Source organism: Bos mutus, chromosome 20 (assembly GCF_027580195.1).
Source record: "Bos mutus isolate GX-2022 chromosome 20, NWIPB_WYAK_1.1, whole genome shotgun sequence".
NCBI lineage: Eukaryota > Metazoa > Chordata > Mammalia > Artiodactyla > Bovidae > Bos > Bos mutus.
The window spans coordinates 41,447,626-41,472,578 of NC_091636.1; the positions used below are offsets into that span (position 1 = coordinate 41,447,626).

The 24,953-nt window shown below is 44.9% G+C and overlaps 1 protein-coding gene across 1 annotated transcript in view; it reads right to left on the reverse strand.

The window, feature by feature from the left end:
• The window catches only part of PDZD2 (PDZ domain containing 2), a 412,595-nt gene that overhangs the window by 80,077 nt on the left and 307,565 nt on the right, over positions 1 to 24,953 (reverse strand). The window contains 6 exon segments of the mRNA XM_070357681.1: positions 2,302 to 2,451; positions 7,910 to 8,042; positions 10,995 to 11,137; positions 21,593 to 21,615; positions 21,618 to 21,956; positions 21,959 to 22,092. Of these exon segments, the coding sequence (XP_070213782.1) occupies positions 2,302 to 2,451; positions 7,910 to 8,042; positions 10,995 to 11,137; positions 21,593 to 21,615; positions 21,618 to 21,956; positions 21,959 to 22,092 (922 nt within the window).

The following is a 24,953-nucleotide window of genomic DNA, read 5'->3' on the forward strand; positions in this document are numbered from 1 at the left end:
GTGGTGGATAAACCTAGTTAGATTTTGTTGTCATTTTTTCATTAGTTTTAAATGAATGCTTGTCCTGTTGTTTGTTTTTAAATGTATTAAGTTATTTATAACCCAGCACCAGATGTACTGGCTAAATTCAAGGGATTCACTGGGAACCCAAACCAGACATCATGTTCCCACATCGCATGGAGTTCACAGTTAGATGGGAGAAACAGATTTTAATCAAATAAGCACAAATCTAAATGTGACAAGTAGTTCACGGGAAAGCCACATGGTCCTGGTATGAGAGCTAAGAGATTTATTATAGATAGGATATATTCTGGAGGGTTTCCCAGGTGTAAGCGGTAAAGAAATCTACCTGCCAACGCATGAGACGTAAGACATATAGGTTTGATCCCTGGGTCAGGGAGAAGAGAAGGAAATGGCAATCCACTCCAGTATTCTTGCCTGGAGAATCCCATGGACAGGGGAGCCTGGCAGGCTACAGTCCATGGGGTCACAAAGAGATGGACATGATTGAGTGACTGACTAAACACACACACACACACACCCCCGCAACACACACCTTCTTCAAGATGTTTTCCTTTGTTTACTGGAAAGTTGTCTTAATGTACTGATTTTGTTAGAACAAAATTTACTGCCATCTTCCAGAAAACTGTCCTCATAAACACAAAAGCCTATGGTATTTATGATGTAAGTGGTGCTCCTTTAGATGTGGTACCTTTGTGCAGTCCACAATCTGCACAACCATAGTTTAGTGGCCCTGGAACTCTAGTGATAAAAAAGAAAAGGAAAAAGTAACTTTTTCTTTCTTAAATTATCGTATTATAATATAAATAGTTGTATAGATGTGAGAGTTGAACCATAAAAAAGGCTGAGTGCTGAAGAACTGATGCTTTCAAACTATGGTGCTGGAGAAGACTCTTGAGAGTCCCTTGGACTGCAAGGAGATCAAACCAGTCAATCCTAAAGGAAATCAATTGTGAATATTGATTGGAAGGACTGATGATAAACTGAAGCTCCAATACTTTGGCCACCTGATGTAAAGAGCCAACTCATTGGAAAAGACTCTGATGCTGGGAAAGACAGGAGGCAGGAGAAGAAGGGGACAACAGAGGATGAGATGGTTGAATGGCATCACTGACTCAATGGACATGAAGTGAAGTGAAAGTTGCTCAGTCGTGTCCGACCCTTGGCGACTGTATATTCCATGGGATTCTCTAGGCCAGAATACTAGAATACTGGAGTGGGTGGCCATTCCCTTCTCTGGGGGATTTCCCCAACTCAGGGATCGAACCCAGGTCTCCCGCACTGCAAGCAGACTCTTTATCAGCTGAGCCACCAGGGAAGCCCGATGGACATGAGTCTGAGCAAACTCCAGGAGATGGCGAAGGACAGGGAAACCTGGTATTCTGTAGTTCATGGGGTCGCAAAGAGTCAGACACAACTGAGTTACTAAGCAACAACAATTATATAAATGGGAGAAGAGATACATTTTGTGTTGCTGTCTTCTAAGGCCTAATTACAGACAGGACTAACTTCCCAATGCTTATCATGCTGCCAAGGCTCAGTGCTACTGGGAAGGAGTAAGAGATCCAAATGGCAGAAAGAAGGGACCCTCCCCAGGCCTGGATGGATGGGAACGACAGCTAACAAGGTTTTATACTAAATATGGGCTATCTGTAAGATGTGGGAAACGAAGAGGAGACCACAGAGCTGCGCTGCAACCACAGTTAACCACAGCCCTCCCGACTCTGCCAGACCACATGGCGGGGGCGGGGGGCAGCACACGAGGGCATGAAGGGCCACAGGCTGTGTGAGGAAGAGCCACGAGCCAAGCGCAAAGTCCTCATTTCATTAAAACTGGGAGATACATCCATGCAAGTTCGCCTGAATGGGTGCTGTGTTACTTTAACATTCCACTTGCAACCAGACATCTCTCCATCTAAGCTCAACTTCACAAGCAATAATTTTCAAATACTGTATCAAGAAATAGCAATAAAATCCTTGGCATATTATTAGACACCCTAGAAGTTGATACATGCACTGAACTCAGTACCAATTGCTCTCTTATGTCCAGGGGTATGGTGCCAATTGTTTTTTCTTAAACGTGAAGTATTACCTTCATAGATTTTTCTGGATGATTCTAACAAAAAAAAATAAATAAATAAAAAGATGCACTGTGGTTCTCTCCCATCCTGGTCTGGACCATAATGTCTATCTCAAGCTTTTATCTCTGGCCCTGGTACCCAAGTCTTTGGCAGAACATCATCCCAGCAGAGCATCCCGGCAGAGCACAGGCGCACTTACTGCTCTCTGGATGGAAGATGAGCCGGTGCCTTCGTCCTCGTCTGGCTCCTGGTCTTCGTTGTCGGTCCAAGAGGACACGTCCTCTGTGGAGCTGGTCAGGTCAGGCAGACTCTTAGATGTCAGCCTCAGGAGGTCCTCGGCAGAGTTCTCCTGGGGAAACAATGAGACGCCTGTGAATTACCCTGCGATATCAAGGTCAAGGAAACATAGTGGAGTCAACCGTGGGTGGCCACGTGTTCCCAGTCCAACGACTACATGGAGTATATGTTCACATTTCCAGGTGTGCGAGGCGAATGCACATGTCCGGGGTACAGATCCAATTTAAACCTTGAGTTTTTTTTTCCCTTGATGAATCAGTGTTTCTTAGGTGAATGTTTCTATGAGTAATCTAAGCTCCCTGAACTTAAGATCCTTCGATTCCCCCCCATCCCACCCCCCCACCGCCGTCTTACTTTCAGGATGTAATTTAAACTCCCTCATTGGCAGGCCAACATCAGAGATTTGGCCTCTGCCCAGCTCTCCAAACTCACCTGCCTCCATTCTCCCCTCTAAGCCTCCCTTCCATTCAAGCCACCCTGACTTTCAAACACGCCAGGCTCTCCCAGCCATGCTTCCTCTTTCACCAGCAGCTCCCCTGCCTAGACCACTCTTCTTCTCAAGACTAAGACCTCTTGAGGCAAAGCTTGAGCATCCTCTCTGGCAAGCCTTCCTGGAGTCCCACATTTCTCCTCTCATGTCCTCTACGTTTACTGCCTCACTGTGGGTATATAACTTATTCGTCTATCTCGCTTTTTGTCTGAGAGTTCCCCAAACCATGTCTACTCAGCGCTGTGTCTCTAGGTCGAGCTCAGAGCTCAAACATCCACTATATTCTCCTCTCGCTCACTGCTCATCTCACAAGCCCCTGTTGGTTAGAAAGATTAGATCATTTACTGAATCGCAATGAGAGTAGAGACCGATAATGTCTGCCATGAAAGCAGTCCTTGAACAACTTTTAAAGGACAACAGAAACCCATGGAATCGCATTCTATTAAGATTAGACTCCAAAGGGGGCTTCATTAACAGAGCCCTTCCTTCCTAGACACAGATAAAGTCAGAATGGGTGTGCGGTGCAGGCGAGATCCATGAGGCCGGGTGACAATCTCAAGGACAAATGAGGCACGCACGGGCGCTGAGAGCTCTCCTGGGGAAGGACATGGCACGTGAGGCCAGGGACCAGGGCTACAGGGCTGATCTGAGGCCAGAATGAAAGAGTAACACGCCCTCTCCTCTTGTTGCCACACCAGCAATTTCTACCAGGAAGGAAACATGTGCAAAGTTTTGATCATCATATTCCTTGGGGGATGATGGAAAATAGAACAACAAAGAATACCCAGCTTATAAAAGGGACTTACAAACTACCAGTGAGCTGGCACCTGGTGAGATTGATGTTTGCTCCTAGTTCGACGTGGATTCCACTCCTGCAAGGTACCTGAACCTCACTCATCTTAGATCAGTAATTTGTGACTACCATACTTTCAGACCTTGCCCAAGGAAAGGAAAAAGAGTTATTTGCGACAAAGTGAGCTGAATCCTCTTCTGTGATGTCAATTCTGCTCAACTATTAATAGCAGAAAGCTTAAAAGAGTGAAAGTTCCAACTGCTGAGTAAATTTCACAACAGCCACAAGATAGAATACGCCACTGTCATTAAAAATGCTGATCCAGAAATACATTTCCTGATATGGAAAGAGCTCTTTTGGCGGGTTGCTGTTGCTAAGTTGCTTCAGTTGTGTCCGACTCTGTACGACCCCATAGACAGCAGCCCACCAGGCTCCCCTGTCCCTGGGATTCTCCAGGCAAGAACACTGGAGTGGGTTGCCATTTTTTAGCGGGTTACTTAGTGAAAAAGCAGGTTAAAAATAATATGTAAGAACCATATTAATAACAGATGTAACAATAACCTGGATACAATATGAAAACCATAAAGACACATTTCTGCAAGTGCTCACTGTGACCAACTACATTGTTTAGAGATCTTTATCCTTCATTTGATCTTCCTAATATCCCATGAAGCAGTTATTGATTCTCACCGCACAAGTGAGATTTTGAAAGAAGCAGCAACTTGCTCAAGACACACAGCTTTTAAAGGGCTGTGCTGCCCGAATCCTGGTGGGACTGTCTCCAGGTACAGTCAGTCTCCTTGTGTTTGATTCAATTTAAAAGGAAACGTGTTCCTGTCTGGAAGGAAACACCAGTTAGTGGATGGTACCATGGGCGATATTAGACATTTTATCATGTTTTTCTTCTCTATCCTTTTTTTTCTGGGTTTTCTACATTAGATACAATGAATACATATTTCTTGTAAATAAAAACCAAGAGTGAAACAAAAAAGAGAAGTGCATAAGAGAAATCCGTGTTGCTATGCATGTACTTCCAGGAATATTAAGATGAACTAGGGCATTCCGAGTTTATTCATTCAGCAAAAACTTTCTAAGCTCCTCTCATACACAAATGACATACGGTGCGGAAACACGAGACATCCCTTCCAGAAGACAGTAACAGTGATATTTCTAAAACAATGCCGGTTAAGTTTTGTCACGAGGTGATGCTTATCTGCAACAATAATTTAGATTTTTTTATTATTCCTTATATGTGACAAGTCAAAAGTTTTTTATTCTTTTCTCTTTGAATGTAAAGGCAGAACTGAAGTCTGTAGATGACTTGTTCTTTGGGATAAAGAAGAGGAACAGAAGTCAAGCAGTGCCTAACAATCAGGTGCTTCTTCTCCATGGATGAGCACCTTGGACGGAGCAGAGTAAGTTAAGGAGCAAACAGCTGGCAGCTGCTGCAGTAGCGTATTTGGCTTAGTTGTAGGCGAAGCAAATGGGAAGGAGGAGAAAGCTCTGAGGGCTGGTCAGCCTTAGGGCCGTAGCTCTGGACAGATGGCCAAGAGCCAACAGACTGAAAACCAGAATGGACGCCTGTTTCTCAGCTCTGGACACTGCTCAGCCCTACGAAGACCTCAGCAAGCATCCCAAAGTGTCACAGCCTCTGGCAGGAACACATGACCTTGTTCTAACACCACGGGCTCTGGATTCCTTTATATCTTACGTGACTGAGGGGTAGCATGAAGCTCTGACGGCCAGCGGACCCAGGATGAAAGCTGCTTCTGCCACCCACCACCTGCATGACCTCTGGACAGATGAACTGATCGCTTAGATTTTAATCTCATCTTCTGAATAAGAAGAACTAATGGCTCTCTCACGGGATTCACTTTAAGAATTAAATGAGACAGTAGGTATAAAGCGCCTGGCGCCCAGTGGTAGCCAGTACGTTAGTGTCTTTCTTCCTTTAAGTTGATGAGTGATGTCTGTTTTCAAAAATCTCACATGTGCCCCTTAATCACTAGGTTTTACCCACGAGGGGTCGTTTTTTGTATTTTCTTTGTGTCGTTTATGTATAATGACTGGCATAGAAGAGATTTCTTTCCCACTTTCCAAACTAGTAGGAGAAAGAAGTCAGTCCAGAAATAAAGGTCTGGTGGACATGCTTTAATGCCTGTGCAGAGACCCCTGCAGGGTTAAGGTGCAAGCTTGGGGAGGTGGGGTGTGTGTATGTAAGAACCAATAAGGCTTTTCAAATTCCCACCACATCTGGTCAAATGGGGAATTTGTTTCAGCCTTTCCCTCCTTGTGGGATCCACCAGGCTGACCGAGAGCATCCCTGGCTTTGCTCCTGCCCCACCCCTAGGAAGAGGATGCCCACGGCACCTCTGGGAGGTGAAGATGGGGTGTATGAATGGAGAAGGTCTCAATTCCTGCCTCCAGGGCTTCAGCATCAGCTCTTCCTGCCAAGTCTTTGCCAAGCTCTGAATTCTGGTTGGAAGCAGGATTTGGGGTACATGGTATAAAGGAGAAAGTGAAAGTTGCTCAGTCGTGTCTGACTCTTTGGGACTCCATGGACTATACAGTTCATGGAATTCTCCAGCTAGAATACTGGAGTGGGTAGCTGTTCCCCTCTCCAGGGGATCTTCCTAACCCAGGAATCAAACCCAGGTCTCCTGCATTGCAGGTGGATTCTTTACCAGTTGAGCCACCAGCGAAGCATAAAGGGGGAAAGTAGATTTTTCAGATGACTCAAAATACTCACCTATTTATTAAACCTAGGAGGTGCTAGTGGTAAAGAATCTGCCTGCCAATGCAGGAGACACAAGAGACACAGTTGGAAAGATCCCCTGAGGAGGTAACGGCAACCCACTTCAGTATTCTTGCCTGAGAAATCTCATGGACAGGGGAGCGTGGCAGGCTACAGTCCATGGGGTTGCAGAGTCAGACGTGATTGAGCACACAAAATCTAAGAAGGAAAATAAATAAAAACCTGTGGATGCAGGGTTCAAAAGTAACATCAAGGATAACTGGGGGAAATCAGCCATCCTGGTGAGAGCTATTGCTGGGAAGGGTTAAGGACGGGGTGGCTCACACCAGTGCTCCCCTGCGTTGGATCCAGGATGAACTGGAAAGAAGCCCCGTGGCTCCACTGCACTAGCCCCCAAGTCCTGAGGGCTCTCCCCTGGGCTCATGGATGTCACTATCTCATCAGACAATGGAGCAGAACCCAGACAGCCCTTGTTCCTCCCCTGGTCCCGCAGCCGCGGTATCCCACTGCCTCTCTGCAGCGTTCTAAGGCTGGCGAGACCCTGGAGAGAGATGGGGGTCCCATATCTCAGCACTAGTTTCACATGCTCTGGTGGGTGGGGGTGAAAGGAGCCCCAGCCTGAGGCCTAGTGAAGAAGAGCTGGCATCCAGACAGAGGGCATGGCCAGACTGGGCGTCACAGCAAGAGTCAGGGTCCCGGCACTGCCAGCTGCATCAAGGCCCCCTCGGAAGCTCTGTCTCGCCGGGTCATTTGTAAAATTGAGGAGGATGGGAGGGGGCGTAGCCGGACAAGCAAGGTTCACAAGGCTTCCTCCAGCACCGAGGCTGTGTGCTGCTGGGGATCAGAGCCCGGGCCTGCAGCCTGCCCATGCCGTCCCAACCTCCTTCCTGCAGGTCCGAGAAGGTGTGCATCTCCAGAGGCGCGTCACCTCCCTCCCGCCCCTGCTTCCACATCTCCTCCTTGGTTTCCCCTTGGGCCAGGTGCTACTCTCTCTATCCTGGCTTTTCTCCCATTCATCCCTTTTCCTTAGTCCTTTTGTTGCTTTTTAATCTCCTAGATAAACCTATCGTGAAAGTCTCTCAGTCATGTCCAACTCTTTGCATCCTAGTCCATGGAATTCTCCAGGCCAGAATGCTGGAGTGGGTAGCTGCTCCCTTCTCCAGGGGATCTTCCCAACCCAGGGATCGAACCCTGGTCTCCCGCTTTGCAGGCGGATTCTTTACCAGCTGAGCTACCAGAGAAGCCCAGATATACCTATAAAGACTCTTAAAGGATGGCAAGATGATTAAATGCCCTTAAGCTCAGGGCCCCTTGTGGGCTTGCACTGCAGAATCATGGCTATTTGCCTGGCCCAAGCAAAGGGGAGTACGCATGTGTTAGGGGGCAGGGGTGAGGGGGTTCATGCGGAGGGCTCACAACCAAATCTACCACTGCCATTCAAAATATTTTACAAAACAAACAAATCCACCTACCTTGCTGGCCACCACCAGCTGAACCACTCCAGTGGCTGAGCGAAGAATGGCCACAGCTTCCTCGTGGGAGAGCCCGACTAGTAAGTGACCATTGATTACCAGCAGCTCATCTCCTAAGGATAGTCTGCCATCCCTGAGGAAATGGAGACGGGAAAAAAAAAAAAATCCCTCGTCAAGATGTTCTAGGCTTGGGAAGGGCCATCTTCCTGGAGTTGGGGAGGGTTGTCAGAAGGGGACAGTCCAAAATGGGCTACAGAGGAGTATGGAAGATGGGGACGGCTGGGGTGGGACCGCTCATCCTTCTGTCAGGGTCCAGATGCCCAGTTAGCAGAGACTAGGAGCTTTATGATTTCAGATGGTCCCTTAGTTATAGGCACGATCATAAGTTACCACCATATCCTACATCAATGTCAATGAAACACCTCCCATGCAGGTGGAGACATGATGGAGAGGAATCGAGACCCCAAATCTTTAGGATACTTAAGTCTTTCTTTTCTCAGTCCTACCTGCCATCCTGCCCTTGTGACTGAGTCATCAGCTGAGTCTCTGAGCTGAGCCCCAGAAGAAAAAGGTATCCGCAGCTCACCAGGAATCCTTCCCTAACACCCGTCCCTCTCTCCCCAGGTGACACACTGTTGCCAGGATTTCCTCTGTGGCACCTGAGACCCTGAACCGCATGTGTCTGTAACCCCTGTGCCCAAGAGTCATGGGGCCTTGAGGGTCAAGTCTCAAACTGCCCCCTTCCTCCTTGTGTCTCTGCCGCCAAGCTCCATAAGCAGGTGGATGAACGGAAAAATGAACAAAGAAACTGCCTAAGTTACTGCTGTTGCAGGGAACAGACCCGGTGTACATCACAGGCATGCAAATGTGTTCTCTTTGTTTCCTTTAAATTAAGTGAAGGACTTGGAGCTTCCTTCCTACTGGGCTGGAAGGAGGTCCAGTCACCACGGGGTCTGCCTGCCCTACAGAGGTTTGGGGACAGACGGTTACAGAGCACCAGGCAGGCCTTGTCAGTCATAGGAGGTCAACAGTTCTGTGGGTGCCAACTGAGCCTCCAATGGCCTGGTCTCCCATGATCCCAAAGCAGCCAGAGGCTCTTCATCCCCACTGTTAAATATGAGATGGGAAATTGAGTGAAGTTGAGAGTCCCAAAGCCCAGGTCCCACCACCCCCTCTGGAGGCTTTGCATCAGCACCCAGGATTCAAGGGTGGCACTCACGCTTGTCTCTCACACAGATTCACCCCAGTGTTTTTCTCTTTAGTCTGTAGACTCTCTCCTCCTTGCTTGCTTTCAATAAATTAACCAACTTCCCTCTCCTCCTCTCCCTCACCATTTTCTCTCTCTGTCCTCTAGGGCATGTATCATTATCTTTTCTATGAATTTAGGCTTTAACAGAAGACAGGAAGCATGAGAGATTGCTGACAATCTCTGCTTTCTGTCCTTCAAAAATCCCTAAAGCAGAGAAATGCTAAGTATCACAGTAGATGCTTGGGATGGAAAGAGAAGAGAAAGAGGGAAACCATGGTGAATAAGCACACTGAAAGCTCAAGGAGGCATGAGGGCAAGCTCTCTGAAGGAGAGGCATTCAGGAATACTGGAGAACACAGTGGTCAGGGCCAGTGTCCTTGGGTTTACTTATCCACACCACCATCAAGCCATCCACATCTCTGTTCCTCTTATTTTCCTCTTTGATCCCATCTGTCTCAGCTCCAGTTATTACCTAGAATGCCCCACATGTGAATTAGACACCCAGACACATACACACATACAGGCTAGGGGTGTAAGAAAACGGTGAGACCCGTTAAAAAATGGCTCACTTGAAAAATGGATAAGAACAGTTCTATTTAAGCTCAGCTCTGGGCACAGGAATTTCCTAATTGCCAACTTTCCAAAGACCTAGGAGAAATGGGGAAATGGCTTTCTGATGAGAATTTTTTAAAGCAGCTATCCTTTGGGAAGTGTGATGATGCTCTTCTGGATATGAACTACCTAAGGTCTTAAACCTTCAGTAATTACTGCCACCCAAATAAGTGACACCTGCAGTTAATCTCTTCTCTACTCAGGCTAACAGATCATATTTTCTAGTTATGGGACCGATGAGCGTTGAAAACCTTGATAATCAGTGCACTGGTCCTCTCCTCGGTATTCTATTCTTCAGACCAAATATGTCAAGCTCCTTCAACTTCGCCTAATGAGATATGTTTCTGAGAGCCCCCAAGGTCTTGGGCAGACCATTACTGCTCTGGTTTGCCATTTCCCTTTCAGCATCAGGGTACCTGGGCTGAATACTAATTCCAGACCAGCATCACCTCCCTCATCAGTGAAATTCCACCTTTACCCACTTATTCTATACAGATGGGCATCCAACATACAAATACACCCCATGGTGCTTTGCAAATAGTAGATGCCCTATGTATATAGGAGCAATCAGCCCCAAAGTAGGAGCATACCTTCCATCTGGGGATGGCTACCTGCCTCTGACTCAATATGGACTTCTTTGACGTGCCTCTGCCTAAGCACCACCCATCTTCCTACTTCAGATGACTGTTGAGGTTAAAAAAGTAGCTTTGGAGTGTGAATGGTTTTCAGGTCACAAGGAGAAAACTCACATTGATTTTTCTCCCTCCACATCTGCATGACCAAGACACACGTGTTTACATGTGTGTCAAATCTTGACAGCCATGACGTGGCAGGTGAACTGTGGTCACTTTTGAACCCCATCACTTTCCCGAGTCGTCAGCCACAGTGACCATGTGAAGGATGTGGTGTTCCACCAAGTGGTAGCTCTGGATAAGGAACCACGTGTCACCAGCATCCTCAGACTCAGGATACCTTTCACTTGACACTCAAAATGAATGGATTAGAAAGGAATCTAATCCCTCCTTCGTGCAGTGGCCCCACCCATTAGCCACTTCCTGTGCTCAGAAGGGTATTTAATTAGAACTGCTAGTGCCTGATTTTCTGCCATGCTCCAGCACCTTCCTTGTAAGCTGTAATCACCAGGCCTTTGACTACCCCCCCAGCACCCAGGGGCAGGGGAGGGGAGGACCAGGAAGCAGAGAAAGGGGAGAGTCATCCAGTCACCTGTGAGCGGCACCGCCTTCCTTCACTTGGGTGACAACGATAGCGTGAGGTGAGCGCTTTGATCCTCGGCCTCCACTAACCTGAATTCCCAGCCCATCCGATTCTTTAAGCAGCTCCATCTTCCATATCCGGCCGACTTCCTCCTTGGAAGAAAAAGTGAGCACACCGTGAAGCATCTGGACAGACACGCACCATTCTCACAGGAGGGGCAGCTGGAGGTCTGGCCGAGTCCCATCGCTTGTTGACCGACACTGCAGAGGCCCACTGATGAGAAAACTCTACGGGCTGGACCAAAGTCTCGGGCAGCAGTCAGTGCTGCCCAATCCAGTTCTCATGACGGCAGGAGTGTTCTGTGTCTGCATCATCTAACAGGAGAGCCGCCAGCCACAGGTGGCTGTCGAATGCCTGAAATGTGGCTGCTGGCAACGGAGACCCTGAATGTTTCATTTCATTTTAATTAAATTGAATGAGCCACCTGGGGCCAGTGGAGATGACTTTGGAAAGCACGGCAAAGGTGATGTGTGAATTCCCTGACCAGGATCCTGTTAAGTAAAGCTCTTCTGCCTGAAACCCAGATACCACTACGTGAGTAAACACTGGCTGTGTCTGGGTTCCGTTTATTTACTACACCTACTAATTAATAAAGGGAGATGAAAGGAAGACAGAGCCAGGAGACTCTAGTTTGATCCAATCAACTAGTTTAAGCCAAGCTCAACCACTTAGTACTTATGAAAATCAATTGAGGCCTCAAAACCTCAATATCCCTGCCTTTAAAGTAGGGATGATTAGTAAAACTTCCAAGTCTGGTTGTTAGGATTAAATGAGACACGAAGCAGGCAGCAATGCTCCTGACATCTAGTAAAATACATAATAAATGTTAATCAGTAACCATATGTGACTTACACTCGCATAAATGTTAAAAACGTCACACTGAATTGAATCTTAAACTTCCCGACAACATGTGAATGAGATCTTGGAGAAATCAAAATAGGAAATTCACTGGTGTACTTGTTATCAACATACATTGGTCAACACGCTCTTTAAAAACATTTAAAAATGCTACAACAACTATAAAAATCTACCCTTTCTATTTCACTTATTTTTTGGCTGTGGGGGGTCTTGGTTCCCTGACCAGGGATTGAACCCACACCCCCAGCACTGGATGCATGGAGTCTTAACCACTGGACTGCCAGGAATTTCCCCAAATCAATCATTTTTAAAAACTAATAGAGGTCTCTAGGGCTTCCCTGGTGGCTCAGTGGTAAAGAATCTGCCTGCCATGCAGGACACTTTGCAGGAGATGAGGGTTCAGTCCCTGGGTCAGGAAGATCCCCTGGAGAAGGAAATGGCAACCCACTCCAGTATTCTTGCCTAGAGAATCCCACAGACAGAGGAGCCTGGCGGGCTACAGTCTATGGGGTCACAAAAGTGTTGGATGTGACTGAATGACTAGACAACAAAAAAAAGGTCTCTAAGTCCTCTGAACTGCCTGGTTCATTCTCCTTTTGACTCTGTATTCCATTCCAAGGACACAAAGATACTCCACTGCAAAACACCGGAGTTCCCTCAGACACTTGGCTATTCAGAGAAATGAAAGCAAAAGCTTCCAAAGTGGTTTATCTGGGAGTCTGACTTTAGGCTCATCCCAAAGTCCTTTTTAGCTCTACGTATATAGGTAGGGGTCCCAATGCATTCCTCAATATATAGAGTAAAAACCATCTGCTTTCTCCATTCACCACGAAGGTCCAATGGAACTGCTAAGGCCCAATACAGACAAAGCAATCATCTCCCCCAAAATAGGCAACCTGCCCATTCAAGCTGTTTGCAAAAGAGAAAAAATGTGAGGCATTTAGAAAATCCGAAGTGCATACTGTCAGAAACGAAAATGAAGCTTTAGGCAACAGTAAAAAAAACAGATGTGGAATGGTCACTGATGCGCAGCAACAGGAATGTCTAGGGAAATTATCAACAGACAGAGACTTGTTGGGTCCTACTCGTTTCCAAGCCCAGGGCTGCTCACAGGGCCCCCACAATTCCAGCAACACGCGGTGATGCCAGCTGTCTCCTCCATCCACTGACCACAAGTCCATGAAGCCTGTCTGGCCAAATGTAACTTCAGAAGTCACTGGCTTACCACAGTAGTTCATGAACTTGTCAACAAGCCCTACATCATCCCATCGTCTCACTTTGGACTCCCTGGGTTTTGGTTTGTTGCCTCTGACCTCTGGAACACCTTTCCTTCCCATTCAGGAACAGCCTTCCTGCCTTCAGAGTCTCTCACAGCTTCACTCCTTCCATGAAGCCATCCTTGAGAATTACCCCGAGACAGCAACTTTCAATACTTCCAGTACATGAGACTGTATGCCAGGTGGAGAACCAAAGAGAACACATGCAGGGGTGTGCTGATTAGCTGTTGTCTTGGCGAGCTGAGCATCCTGCATTTACACACAGGCCAGTCCTGTGGCTGCCTCCCTAGGCCTCACAGAGCAGGTAAGAAATGAGCACAGATGGTGGCCTGACTTTTTTTATCCCCTTGGAAGATATCCCATGGTTCCTGGTGTCCTGAAGATGTGGGGCAGTGTTCCTCTCTTCCCCAGTACAGAAAAGCTGTGGAACTCTTTCCCAAGAACAACAGGGACCACTATTAGAGCCCAGATACAAGAAAATCCCTTTAGTTTTAGCCCAAATTAGTAGAAACCTATCCATCCCTATAACTAATTACACCATCATTTTCTCCCATCCTACCCTCCTTTGGCTAAACAGAAGACGTTAGGTATGGTTCATAGAGGATGTGACAATACTGGATACAGTTCTAATTCTTAAATGCTTTTAGAAATAGGACTCGTGACCAGGAACATGCAAAACTATGATCATGGGGAAAGGATGGCCTAAATGTTTACCCTGACAGAGGAGTTAAAGACAGTATTCATGGAGAACACCCACAAACCCACTCCACACCCCTGGCCCAAGATGCACACAACCAGTTAAAAACAAAACAAAACCACATATCTAAAATAAATGGCTTCAGAGGGGGACTTCCCTGAAGGTCCAGTGGTCATGGTTTCATCTTCCAATGCGGCAGATGTGGGTTTGATTCCTGGTCAGGGAGCTAAGATCCAACATGCCTCTTGGCCAAAAAAACAAAGCATAAAACTGAAGCAGTATTGTAACAAATTCAATAAAGATTTTAAGAATGGTCCACGGCCACAGGGGGCAGGAATACACAGTGGAGAAAAGATAGCCTCTTCAATAAGTGGTGCTGGGAAAACTGAACAGCTACATATAAAAGAATGAAAATAGAACACCTCCTAACACCATACACAAAAATGAACTCAGATGGATTAAAGACATAAATGTAAGGCCAGAAAACTCATAGAGGAAAACATAGGCAGTACACTCCTTGACATAAATCACAGCAAGATTCTCTATGACCCACCTCTTAGAGCAATGGAAATAAAAACAAAAATAAACAAGTGGGACCTAATTAAACTTAAAAGCTTTTGCACAGCAAAGGAAACTATAAACAAGATGAAAAGACAACCCTTAGAATGGGGAAAAAATAATTGCAAATGAAACAATTGACAAAGGCTTAATCTCCAAAACACATAAGCAGCTCAGGCAGCTCAATACTAGAAAAACAAACAACCCAGTCAAAAAGCGGGAGGAAGACCTAAACAGACTTTTCTCCAAAGAGACGTACAGATGGCCAACAAAAACAAGAAAAGATACTCAACATCATTCATTATTAGAGAAATGCAAATCAAAACTGCAATGAGTTAGTAGTTCACACCAGTCAGAATGGCCATCATCAAAAAGTCTATAAACAATAAATGTTGGAGAGGGTGTGGAGAAAAAGGAATCTTCTTGCACTCTTGGTGGGAATGCAAATTGATACAGCCACTGTGGAGAACAGTATGGAGATTCCTTAAAAAAACTAGGAATAAAACTACCATATGACCCAGTAATCCTGCTACTGGGCATATACTCTGAGAAAACCATAAATGAAAAAGACACATATACCCCAATGTTAATAGCAGCACTATTTACAACAGCTAGGACATAGAAGCAACCCACATGTCCACTGGCAGATGAATGGAAAAAGAAGTTGTGGTACATATATACAATGGAGTATTACTCAGTCATAAAAAGGAACACATTTGAGTCAGCTTTAGTGAGGTGAATGAACCTAGAGCCTGTTATACAGAGTGAAGAAAGTCAGAAAGAGAAAAACCAATTTCATATATTAACGCATATATATAGAATCTAGAAAAATGGTACTGACGAACCTATTTGCAGGGCGGGAAGAGGGATGTAGACATAAAAAACAGACTTTGGCCACATGGAGGAGGGGGAGGGTGGGACAAGTAGAGAGAGTAGACGCATGTGTACTATCATGCATAAACTAGCTAGCCAGTGGGAAGCTGCTGCAGGGCACAGAGAGCTCAACCTAGTGCTCTGTGGCAACCAAGATGGGGGAAGGCGGGGCATGGGGAGGAGGCGTGGGGAGGAGGTTCAGGAGGGAGGGGACATATGTGTACTTGCGGCTCATTTGCATTGTTCTATGGTGGAGGCCAACACAATATTGTAAAGCAATTACAATAAATTAATTAAAAATTTAAAATAAAGAGAATGGTCCACATCAAAAAAATCTGAAAAAGCTTCAGAGGGCAGAAATGACCAATCTATAATAAAGCCCCTAATTATACTAGTCCAGAAACAGATCTCCTTCCTCACTTTTATCCAATAAGATGATTCCCCTGCCATAACAGACAGTAGGAACTAAAAGGGGAGAATTCAAAGAAAATGATGCACGTTTCCTCACCATGGAATTTCTTGATCTTCTAATGAAGGGGTTCCGAGGAACACAAAGGAAGTCAGAAGCAGGAAGCGGCAGATGCTATCAGTCTTAATTGTGCAACTGTCGCATTAAATCTAGCTGCCTACAGATGAAAGCAGTGTTCAGTTAAAAATAAAATCAGTTCTAAAGTGTATTAGTCTAAAGCTGGAACTAGCCAAAACCCAACGGGCCAACTTAAATACAATAGTATCAAGTATATTGCCAACTGTCTTACAATTCCATTTAGGTATCTTCTACACACACCAGTAGAGTCTCTTCTCTTCCTGGCTTTGCCATCTCAATGGGAACAGCAACATCATCGGTTCAAGCTCAAGAGGATATGCAAACCAAAAACCCAAGGACTGTCTTTGATTCATCCTTCTATTCCCTGTACTTAAACCATAAGTGAGATCCGAAGGCTCTATTCGCAAAGCAGATCCACATCCATCTTACCTCGGCTCGTCTTTGCTACCACCCTCATGAGTCACCAGCATTTTTAGCTTGGGTTATCATAGTCTCTGATCTGGTCTCCATTTATAAGTTTTACCTCTCACAAGCCACTATTCTCCATTACGCATTTAGGATAAACTTTAAAGAAAAACATCATGATGCATTTAACTTAAACCTTCTGATAGCTCCCTAGATATAGAATAAGGTCCACACTCTTTGCAATGGTAAACACGAACTTTTGTAATCTTGTCTCTTTCACATCACCTCCTAGTCCTCTCCCTATCACTCACTATGCTGCAGTCTCTGCTACCAGAATATTCTAACATTCCTGTCTTATGGCACCTTCAGATGTTAGTTTCTCACCAGAAACATTCTGCTCCCAGATTCTGCAGGGCTGCTCTCCTCCTGACAGTCTTCAGCTGAAACATGGCCTCTTTAATAAGGTCTTCGCTGACACCCATTATCAATTGGGCCCCCACCCATGTCACTGCTGGGACATCTTTTACTTCACTCTGTTTTTATTTCATTTATTGTACTTGTGGTCAGCATCTAACACTCTGGTTTTTTTTATCTGTTTATTGCTTGTGGCCCCTTATTTGTGATAAATGCCTTAAGATAGGAACCTTGTCTCTCATTTACCAATGGATTTTCCAGCAGCTAGAAAAGTGCCTAGCACATCACAATACTGCATAAATGTCACTGAATGAACAAACAGAGAATGTTTACCATAATCTTAGGGGTCTTCAAAGTTATCGAGACTGACATTAAGAAGTTCGCCAAGATAGGAGACCTGCACGTTTGCCAGTATTCAGAGTGTGAACACAGATCCAGTTGTAGAGATGACAGAGTTCTGAAGCAGACCCTGTCTAGACAGATGGCTTGGGCTTTTGCTTCCTTCTACGTTGGCTGAAAGGGCAATGAGACTTTGTCAGTCTGTTGAGAAAAAGCCAAACCACGCAAAATTGGATGCTATGGACGTCTGTATTAATGTTGGAGTGCTACCCTTTCCTATAAACCGCCAATTACTGTGTGAGCTCACACATGCGTCTCTCCACGAAGGCAAACAGAGGGATTTATTTACCAAAAACAGGGGTAGTATATTAAAGGGAGTTGCCACAGCAGCATTTAAATGACCTCATCTGCTGGAACCCAAAATAAAATGTTACAACAGCATCTTTGCCCCAAATGTGAGAAGACACATCATCCAACCAGAATTTCACTGCAGTAAATGCTCTAGCTTCAACTGAAAACTTATTTTTGAGATTGTTTGCTTATCCCTTCTTACTTAGAATGATCAGTAAGAAATGAAGAAACATGTGATCATAATGTCAGAGTTGAAATTCCTCCGTCAGACCAAAAAGCTCAGCTTGGAGGTAAGAAAACAAGCTCAGAGAGAGGACATGGCAGCCTGAAGGCCACAGAGCTGGGGGTGGAAGAACCAGGGCTGGAATTGGTGTCCCGTCTCTCAGGCTTGGGGCTCTCCTGTGCCTTCATTATAAGCATCTACGGAGCACCTACAGGTGCAATGCACTGAACTGGGGCAGAGGTGGCAAAGGCTCAGAGACAAGAGCGAGTGTGGCATTTTGAAAACACGAATTCAGCCCAAATCAGGGAGAAAGACAGCAGTGAGAATCAGATGATGAAGGGCCTTCCTTATGTGCTATGTCGAGCTGAGGTGTTCGGGGGTTACCCCAAAGGCAAGTGGACCACCAAATGGTTTCAGCTGCCGTGTGCATGGTAAGATGGCTCTTTAGAAAAGTCCCTCTGACTGCACTGGGACAGTTGATGATGGGATGGAAATGGGAGCAGTGCAGACTACTGTGACCACAGGTGAGAGGCGACAGCAGCCTGGCCCGGAACCAAAGCTGCAGGATGGGGCGCAGAGCAGTGGAGAGGGTGGACATCCCCAAGGGAGCAGGAGCAGCCCAGGGTCAGGGACTGACTGGACTTGGTGTAAGGGAGAGGGCAGTTGTTGTCGTGAAGGCGTGTCCAACTCTTGTGACCCTATGGACGATGGCCCACCAGGCTCCTCTGTCTATGGGATTTCCCAGGCAAGAAACTGGAGTGGGTTTCCATTTTCTTCTTTGAGAAAAGGCAACATTCCAGCTAACTCCACAATGCCAACTGTCCCAATCTGGCTGGGTGAAGGTGTTTCCCAGGATATGGACTTGCCAGTGAAAAACCAGGAAAGTTCTGCACAACCCAGGGCAAGTGGTCACTAGCTGAATCTCAGGTTTCTGGCTCAGGCAACTCTGTGGATGCTAAGACCTGAAACGTTAGAATGGGCGTGGTGGTGCAGGAAAGCCATACATCCAGTTTCAGGCATGATGTGAAATATAGAGACGGAGACATCCTGAAGATGGCTGGTAAAAAGCTGAGGGCTCTGAAGAGAGGGAAGGCAGATGTGAACTTAGAGACATTACCATGTGAAGTATGTATGTTCACCCCATGACTGTGGGGTCTTCCTAGAAGAGGACCATTCTCCCGCTGCCTCTGCCAGATGCAAACATCAGGGACCACCCAGGAGATGTCCTCAGTGTTGACTCTCCTCCTGAGTTTCACACACTTTCTGCAGATTTAGAGCTCTGGCAGCCTTTTTGAGGTCTCTGCTGAACCACTTATAGGAAAGAGGTCTGGCACGGTACAGGGTGGATTTCTGGGTACCAGGCTAAGACTGCAAACGGATGCATAAACACATATGCCAGCTGTCAATAAGCTCTCCTGACTGAAATTTTTTTCATTGTTACGTGACTAAGTTTGGTTGCATTCATTTTTACCATGCAGCATTACAAAAATACACAGTGTACATGTCACCTTGGGTGAGTAATGAGCTTTACTAGACAAGAGAGTAAGGAAGTCTGAATTCATTTCTAAAATTGCATATCTATATCCTAAGAGATTCCTGGGCTTTTGAAGATGGGCCCAACTTGTGTATTTTTAAAAATTCATCTGTTTGCATGTGTATCATTCTGTGTTAATATTTTATATAAACAAGCCATACTTTAAAAGGAGATATTTGTTGAAATATTTCCTATAGGTCCATTAAGGGAGAACAGAAATGTAAAAACAAAGTCTGAGGATTTATTTTCCTGTAAGAAATAACAGTCTATGAAAAAGAAGTAGCTGACAAATAAAAATGGTCTGAATGATCATGAGCCTTGTCTGTAATTTATTAAGTCTCTGTAGATATATTAAATCATTAATAAAGCAGAAACGGAACAACGCCGACATGTCTAATCTCCCATTATTCAAAGAGAGTGGAATTTTCCCCCAAAGGCTTAAGAGGTAAATAGCTAATTTTTGTTTTTCTGGAAATTCCATTTTAGCATGACCTTGGGCTCATCCTGAAATAAAAATACACATCTAGCCATCCCAAGAACCTAAGCAGCCTTCTGTTAAGGTCTTTTGGTCCCAGTTTGGGTGCCACCAAGATGAGGAGGAAAGCTGTGAAGATCCACTTCTTGTCAATATTTTCAATCCCAGGCAAATGCATCTAATGAAGATACTTCTGGGCTTGCAAAAGGTACTGAAATATTCATGCCTGAGAAGGTGTGGGACCCATTCTGACTTTTCAAGACCAAACGTACAACCTGAGGTCAATAATCAGTCTGCAGATTTAGAACAGTTATGAAGAATTCCAGACGGCAAGTTTCTCCTTTTAATATAGGCATGGGGCTTCAAAAAAAAAAAAAGGTTCCAAGACAATAGATGAAGATTTGCTTTTTTTCACCTTTCATTTGTATTTTCTGGAACATTTGATGTTGAGTGCAAAAACCAGGCAAAGGAATTCTGGTATGTGCAGTCTTAAGAGAGTCTAATCCAGAAATCCAACTTTAGGTTACTGCTTTTAATTAGGATGAGCAGAGGATGGTACTCTCTTAAAAGTTTGGTGTGGCACTTTTTTCTTTGAAAATCATCCCATTATCCCCACTTTGTCCTAGCCCAAAGGACTTCTTTGGACTGTATATGAGATTCCACCCTAAACCTTTGGTACCTTAAACCTTCAAACCGAACCAATATTGCCCAACTTGCTTTTTTCACTTTAGGCTTTCTGTATATTCACAATCTGATCATCAGAAGAAAAAAATCATATCAAGATATAGTATTCATTGATAAGGAACATACTATAACATTTCTATTGCCCTTAATTTGGGAGAGAGGTATATATTATAATCTTTTTATTGTTTTTAATCCTTTTGGGGAAGAGGGGCATAAAATTGGTAGGAAATCATTATTAGAAACATTTTTTTTCTTCTGGTTTGTACATTTCATCTACAAATACACCTTCTCTGTATAAGGTTTTATGAAGGTCACCCAGATCTTCAAATGAAGGAACACAGCTAGTCCCTTAAGACAGGTGTTTTGATTCTTCTCAACTCATTATGCAGATAGGCTACAGCTGCAGAAATATTCATGCACTAGCCTTACTAGAAATTACATTCACTCCTACAGCACCATTTTCCAGACTGCAAAGCTGAACTTGATACTTCCTCTGTGCCCATTTTCCACCTTTCTAACTTCCTCTTTCATCCTTAGAGGGCATCTCCTGAGTCAGAAAAGAAACCAATCAGGAACCATCTCACTAGTTACTGCTTTGTTTAGGAACCAAGAGGCACACCTGGCCAAGAGGGTTCTTGGAATGAGCACGCTGACCCTACAGAAGGTAACTTACAAGAGGGTATTGGTTATAATGGGGGAGACCATTTGAGGCTAGATGTGTGTCTACCACCATTCAGAATAGACCACACCTGCTTTGCTTTTAGGTAAGACCAGCTCCGACCCTCACAGCTGGATACCAGTTTCAGAGATTTCTAGGAAGTTTCCAGACTTCACTGGAATTTAGCAATATAGTAACACAATCCCCTAAAAATGTCACTTGTTTTGATGTGTTAAAAATAAAAGCAGACGCTTCCCTGCAGGTTGGACATCCTTCCTGTGTAATACTGAGGCTTGGATATTTATGCTATCAGCAGCCACCAGGAATTCTTGGCCCTGCAGTGGCAATTCCACTGCTGACAGCAGTGATAAATAATGATACAGTTCAAGTACTGTATCTGGGCCTCATATGACTCGAATTATACCACAGAAGGCTTGAATTTTCCACTTAGGATCACTGACTAGCTCTTTATTTAAGTGGGATAAAATAACTTGGATATTGTTGTTGTTATTATCATGTCCTCTGATCATTTATCTTAATAAATCTTTCGGTATCCAATGCAAGGTCATTTCAGGTGTATCTTCTAAACTGTAAACACAACTGCAAACAATATTTCATGGAAAATTCAGGTTCTACCATCAAAGCAAACCTTACCCGTGCCAGGCAGTCGCTGGATTGAAGTCCGTCTTCCCAGATTTTGAGAAGCGGCGTTTGTCATTGCTCGTGGGCAGAGGGGCATCTGTCTTTGGAATTCTAGGCTCTGTCCCTCTGTCCAATTCCGACCTATCTAGATGGGATCCAGCCACCTCCTTGAGCAAATCCGGGCCATTTTCTAGCTCAAAAGCATGACCGTTTCCCAGTTCAGGGTCTAGGCCATTGTCCAGCTCAGACACAGGGTTGTGGTCCAACTCACAGCCAGTGCTGCTCTTGGATTCTTCAGTGGCTTTGTGGGTAGAAGGCCTGGCAATGACCCCAAACTTTCTTGCTCTCTTCCCCTTCTTCACTGTTCGGTCCCCAGCTCCAAGGTAGGTGTCTCTCCTGGTTCGGAGCTGTTGCTACTGTTGCCGTTATAAGGAGAATGGACTTGGTGCTTGAAGCGGCGTAGCATGATCAGGTAGATGAAGCCGCCATTCCAGCACTGCTCAGCCAGGTAACTGCAAGGGAAAGAGAGGGGCCGGTTAAAACCCTCCAAACATCCTCTGCAAACAATGCAGTGGATCGACGCATCCGTGGCCCACACGGAACCCACGTGACTAAAAGCCTGGCAGGGTGATCGAGGCACGAAGCTTCTTAAACAGGCTCCACACTCCATTCAATCTATTGAATTGCTGATGCTAGAAATAACCCCCAAAGAAAACAAAAAACCATCATGAACTGAATATGATTCATGAAAGTCCCCTACGAAGATACCCAGAGAAGGATTATTCTATTAACAGGGCCAATCCTAATATACTGTTTTGTTTTTTTTTTAATTATTCTTCATTTTGCTCAACAACTTGTTGAATCAGAATGATGTCAGCCTCCCATTCATATTGTTCTGATGGGACAACACTGCTAGTGTCAAGGGGAAATGTAAAAATCAGACTGGGGGGAATGTATAGTTCTGCCCTTGGGATCAAAAAATCAATTGCATGATACAAACTATTATATACAGAACATAAAAGCAACAAGGTCCTACTGTATAGCATAGGGAATGATAGTGAATATCTGATGATAAACCATAATGGAAAAGAGTATGAAAAAGAATCCAATAAAATAAAAAAAGCCACAGATTGGAGAGTCAAACTGAGGCAAAAAACAAAACAAAACAAAACAAAACCAGCACAAGAGGAACTCTGCCTCACATGAGTTAAGATGAAAAAAAAGATCCTGAGTTGGGCAGGGTGGAGGGGCTGCATTAAGATGCAGCCAATAGAGAAGCACCAGCCAATGTGTGTGGCATGAAATGAGGACCAGGTTCATTTCTTGGTATTGGTTCCAGTTTGGCTATTCATAGAACACGTGAAGTCTGACTTCCAGTCTGGGCATCACATGAAGAGGAATACTAACAAAGTAGAAAACACACAGACACAGGGCAACCAGGATGAATATGGCTGCTGGAAACCATGGCAACCAGGAACGGTGGGTGGAAGGAGGGGTGTTAAGCTTGAGGAAGACAAGGGCCAGGCTCAATGGTTTTCACATGTACCTGAGGACCATCAAACATTTAGAAGCAGGAAATCATATGAGCTAATGCATGTGAAGCCTGAAATACAATGACTCCTTCAGATCTTAGAGAATAACAGTAAAATATCAAGTGAGAGGAGTACTTAGCAGCATCCAGGACCAGATCATTAAAGTTTCACTAAAGAAAACACTTGCTCAAAGTCAGCAAGCCAGGCTGGGCTGGATCCCCCACTCATGCCACTAAAGATAAGGCAGCACAAACCCTAGATGAACCCAGGGAAATGCCTTCAACCATTGGAATCTTGCCACATTCTACACATCACTGGCTCCCAAGCAAAGAATGTCAACAACTAAATCCTTAACAAGTCAGACCTGCTTCCCTTCTTCATGCCCCACAAAGAGAATGCCTGGGGCTATGGTGCCTACATTTTCAATTAGTAGAAAACAGAGAAATTTTCCAGTATACCAAACCAGCCTCTCTCCCTCCATGTCTAAATACCAGACCTGAAAGCTGTGGCAGTCCGCCTGTGAGAAAAGGACCAGGTCATAAGGAGAGATGACCAGCCATGTTTGAAATGTAGTAAGTTCTGAGCCAAAGGCATATATTTCCTGTACATAAAGGTCAGGGTATTGCAACGACAGTGACTGTCTAACCAAAGAAGAGAACAATTCTGAATTTTTGCCTTTAAGTAAAATGAATAAGAGAGACGAGTCCTCAAATATCAGCCAAAGCTAGTAAAAAACTTTCTTTGATCCTGGGCTGTAAACCATGGCAATGAACTTACACATAAAAATCAGGTAGATTTAAGATCCTGTACAGACCCCAAGCTGTTCCATGAAACACAGTGAGATGAAAGGTATCTCTAGGCATTTCTAGATGAAACACATTTCTAGAGCTTTCTAGGGTCTAGAAAATGAACCCTGGTTCCAGCACCATTTTTCTACAATGTTTAGATTTCATTTTTTGAATTGTGTACTTTTTTTCATACTGGATAAAATCTTTGAAAGGTATAAAATCATAAGAGTAATTAGCAGGCTATAAGGATTTCCAACAAAGGTCCGTCTAGTCAAGGCTATGGTTTTTCCTGTGGTCATGTATGGATGTGAGAGTTGGACTGTGAAGAAGGCTGAGCGCCAAAGAACTGATGCTTTTGAACTGTGGTGTTGGAGAAGACTCTTGCAAGTCCCTTGGACTGCAAGGAGATCCAACCAGTCCATTCTAAAGGAGATCAGCCCTGGGATTTCTTTGGAAGGAATGATACTGAAGCTGAAACTCCAGTACTTTGGCCGCCTCATGCGAAGAGTTGACTCATTGGAAAAGACTCTGATGCTGGGAGGGATTGGGGGCAGGAGGAGAAGGGGACGACAGAGGATGAGATGGCTGGATGGCATCACTGACTCAATGGACGTGAGTCTGGGTGAACTCCGGGAGCTGGTGATGGACAGGGAGGCCTGGCATGCTGCGATTCATGGGGTCGCAAAGAGTCAGACACGACTGAGCGACTGAACTAATAGGTACAGGTTTTTTGTAGGGAGGTGATGAAAATGTTCTAGAATTAGACTGGTGATAACTGCACAACAGTTATGGTGAATATAACCACTAAATTGTACATTTTAAAATGGTGAATTTTATGTTGTGTGAATTACCTCTCAATTTTTAAAAAACTAATAGCAAATATAATAATATCGGCTAAGTTTTGAATTTTTTCTTTGAGTGGATGCTCCTTAAGAACTCTCAGAAGAAATCAAGGCTCAAAAATATTAACTAACTTGCCCAAGTTCACACAACTGCCAACTGGTAGACCCAGGTCTGTCTGCTTCCCAACCATGCACATCCTCTGTGCAGTTC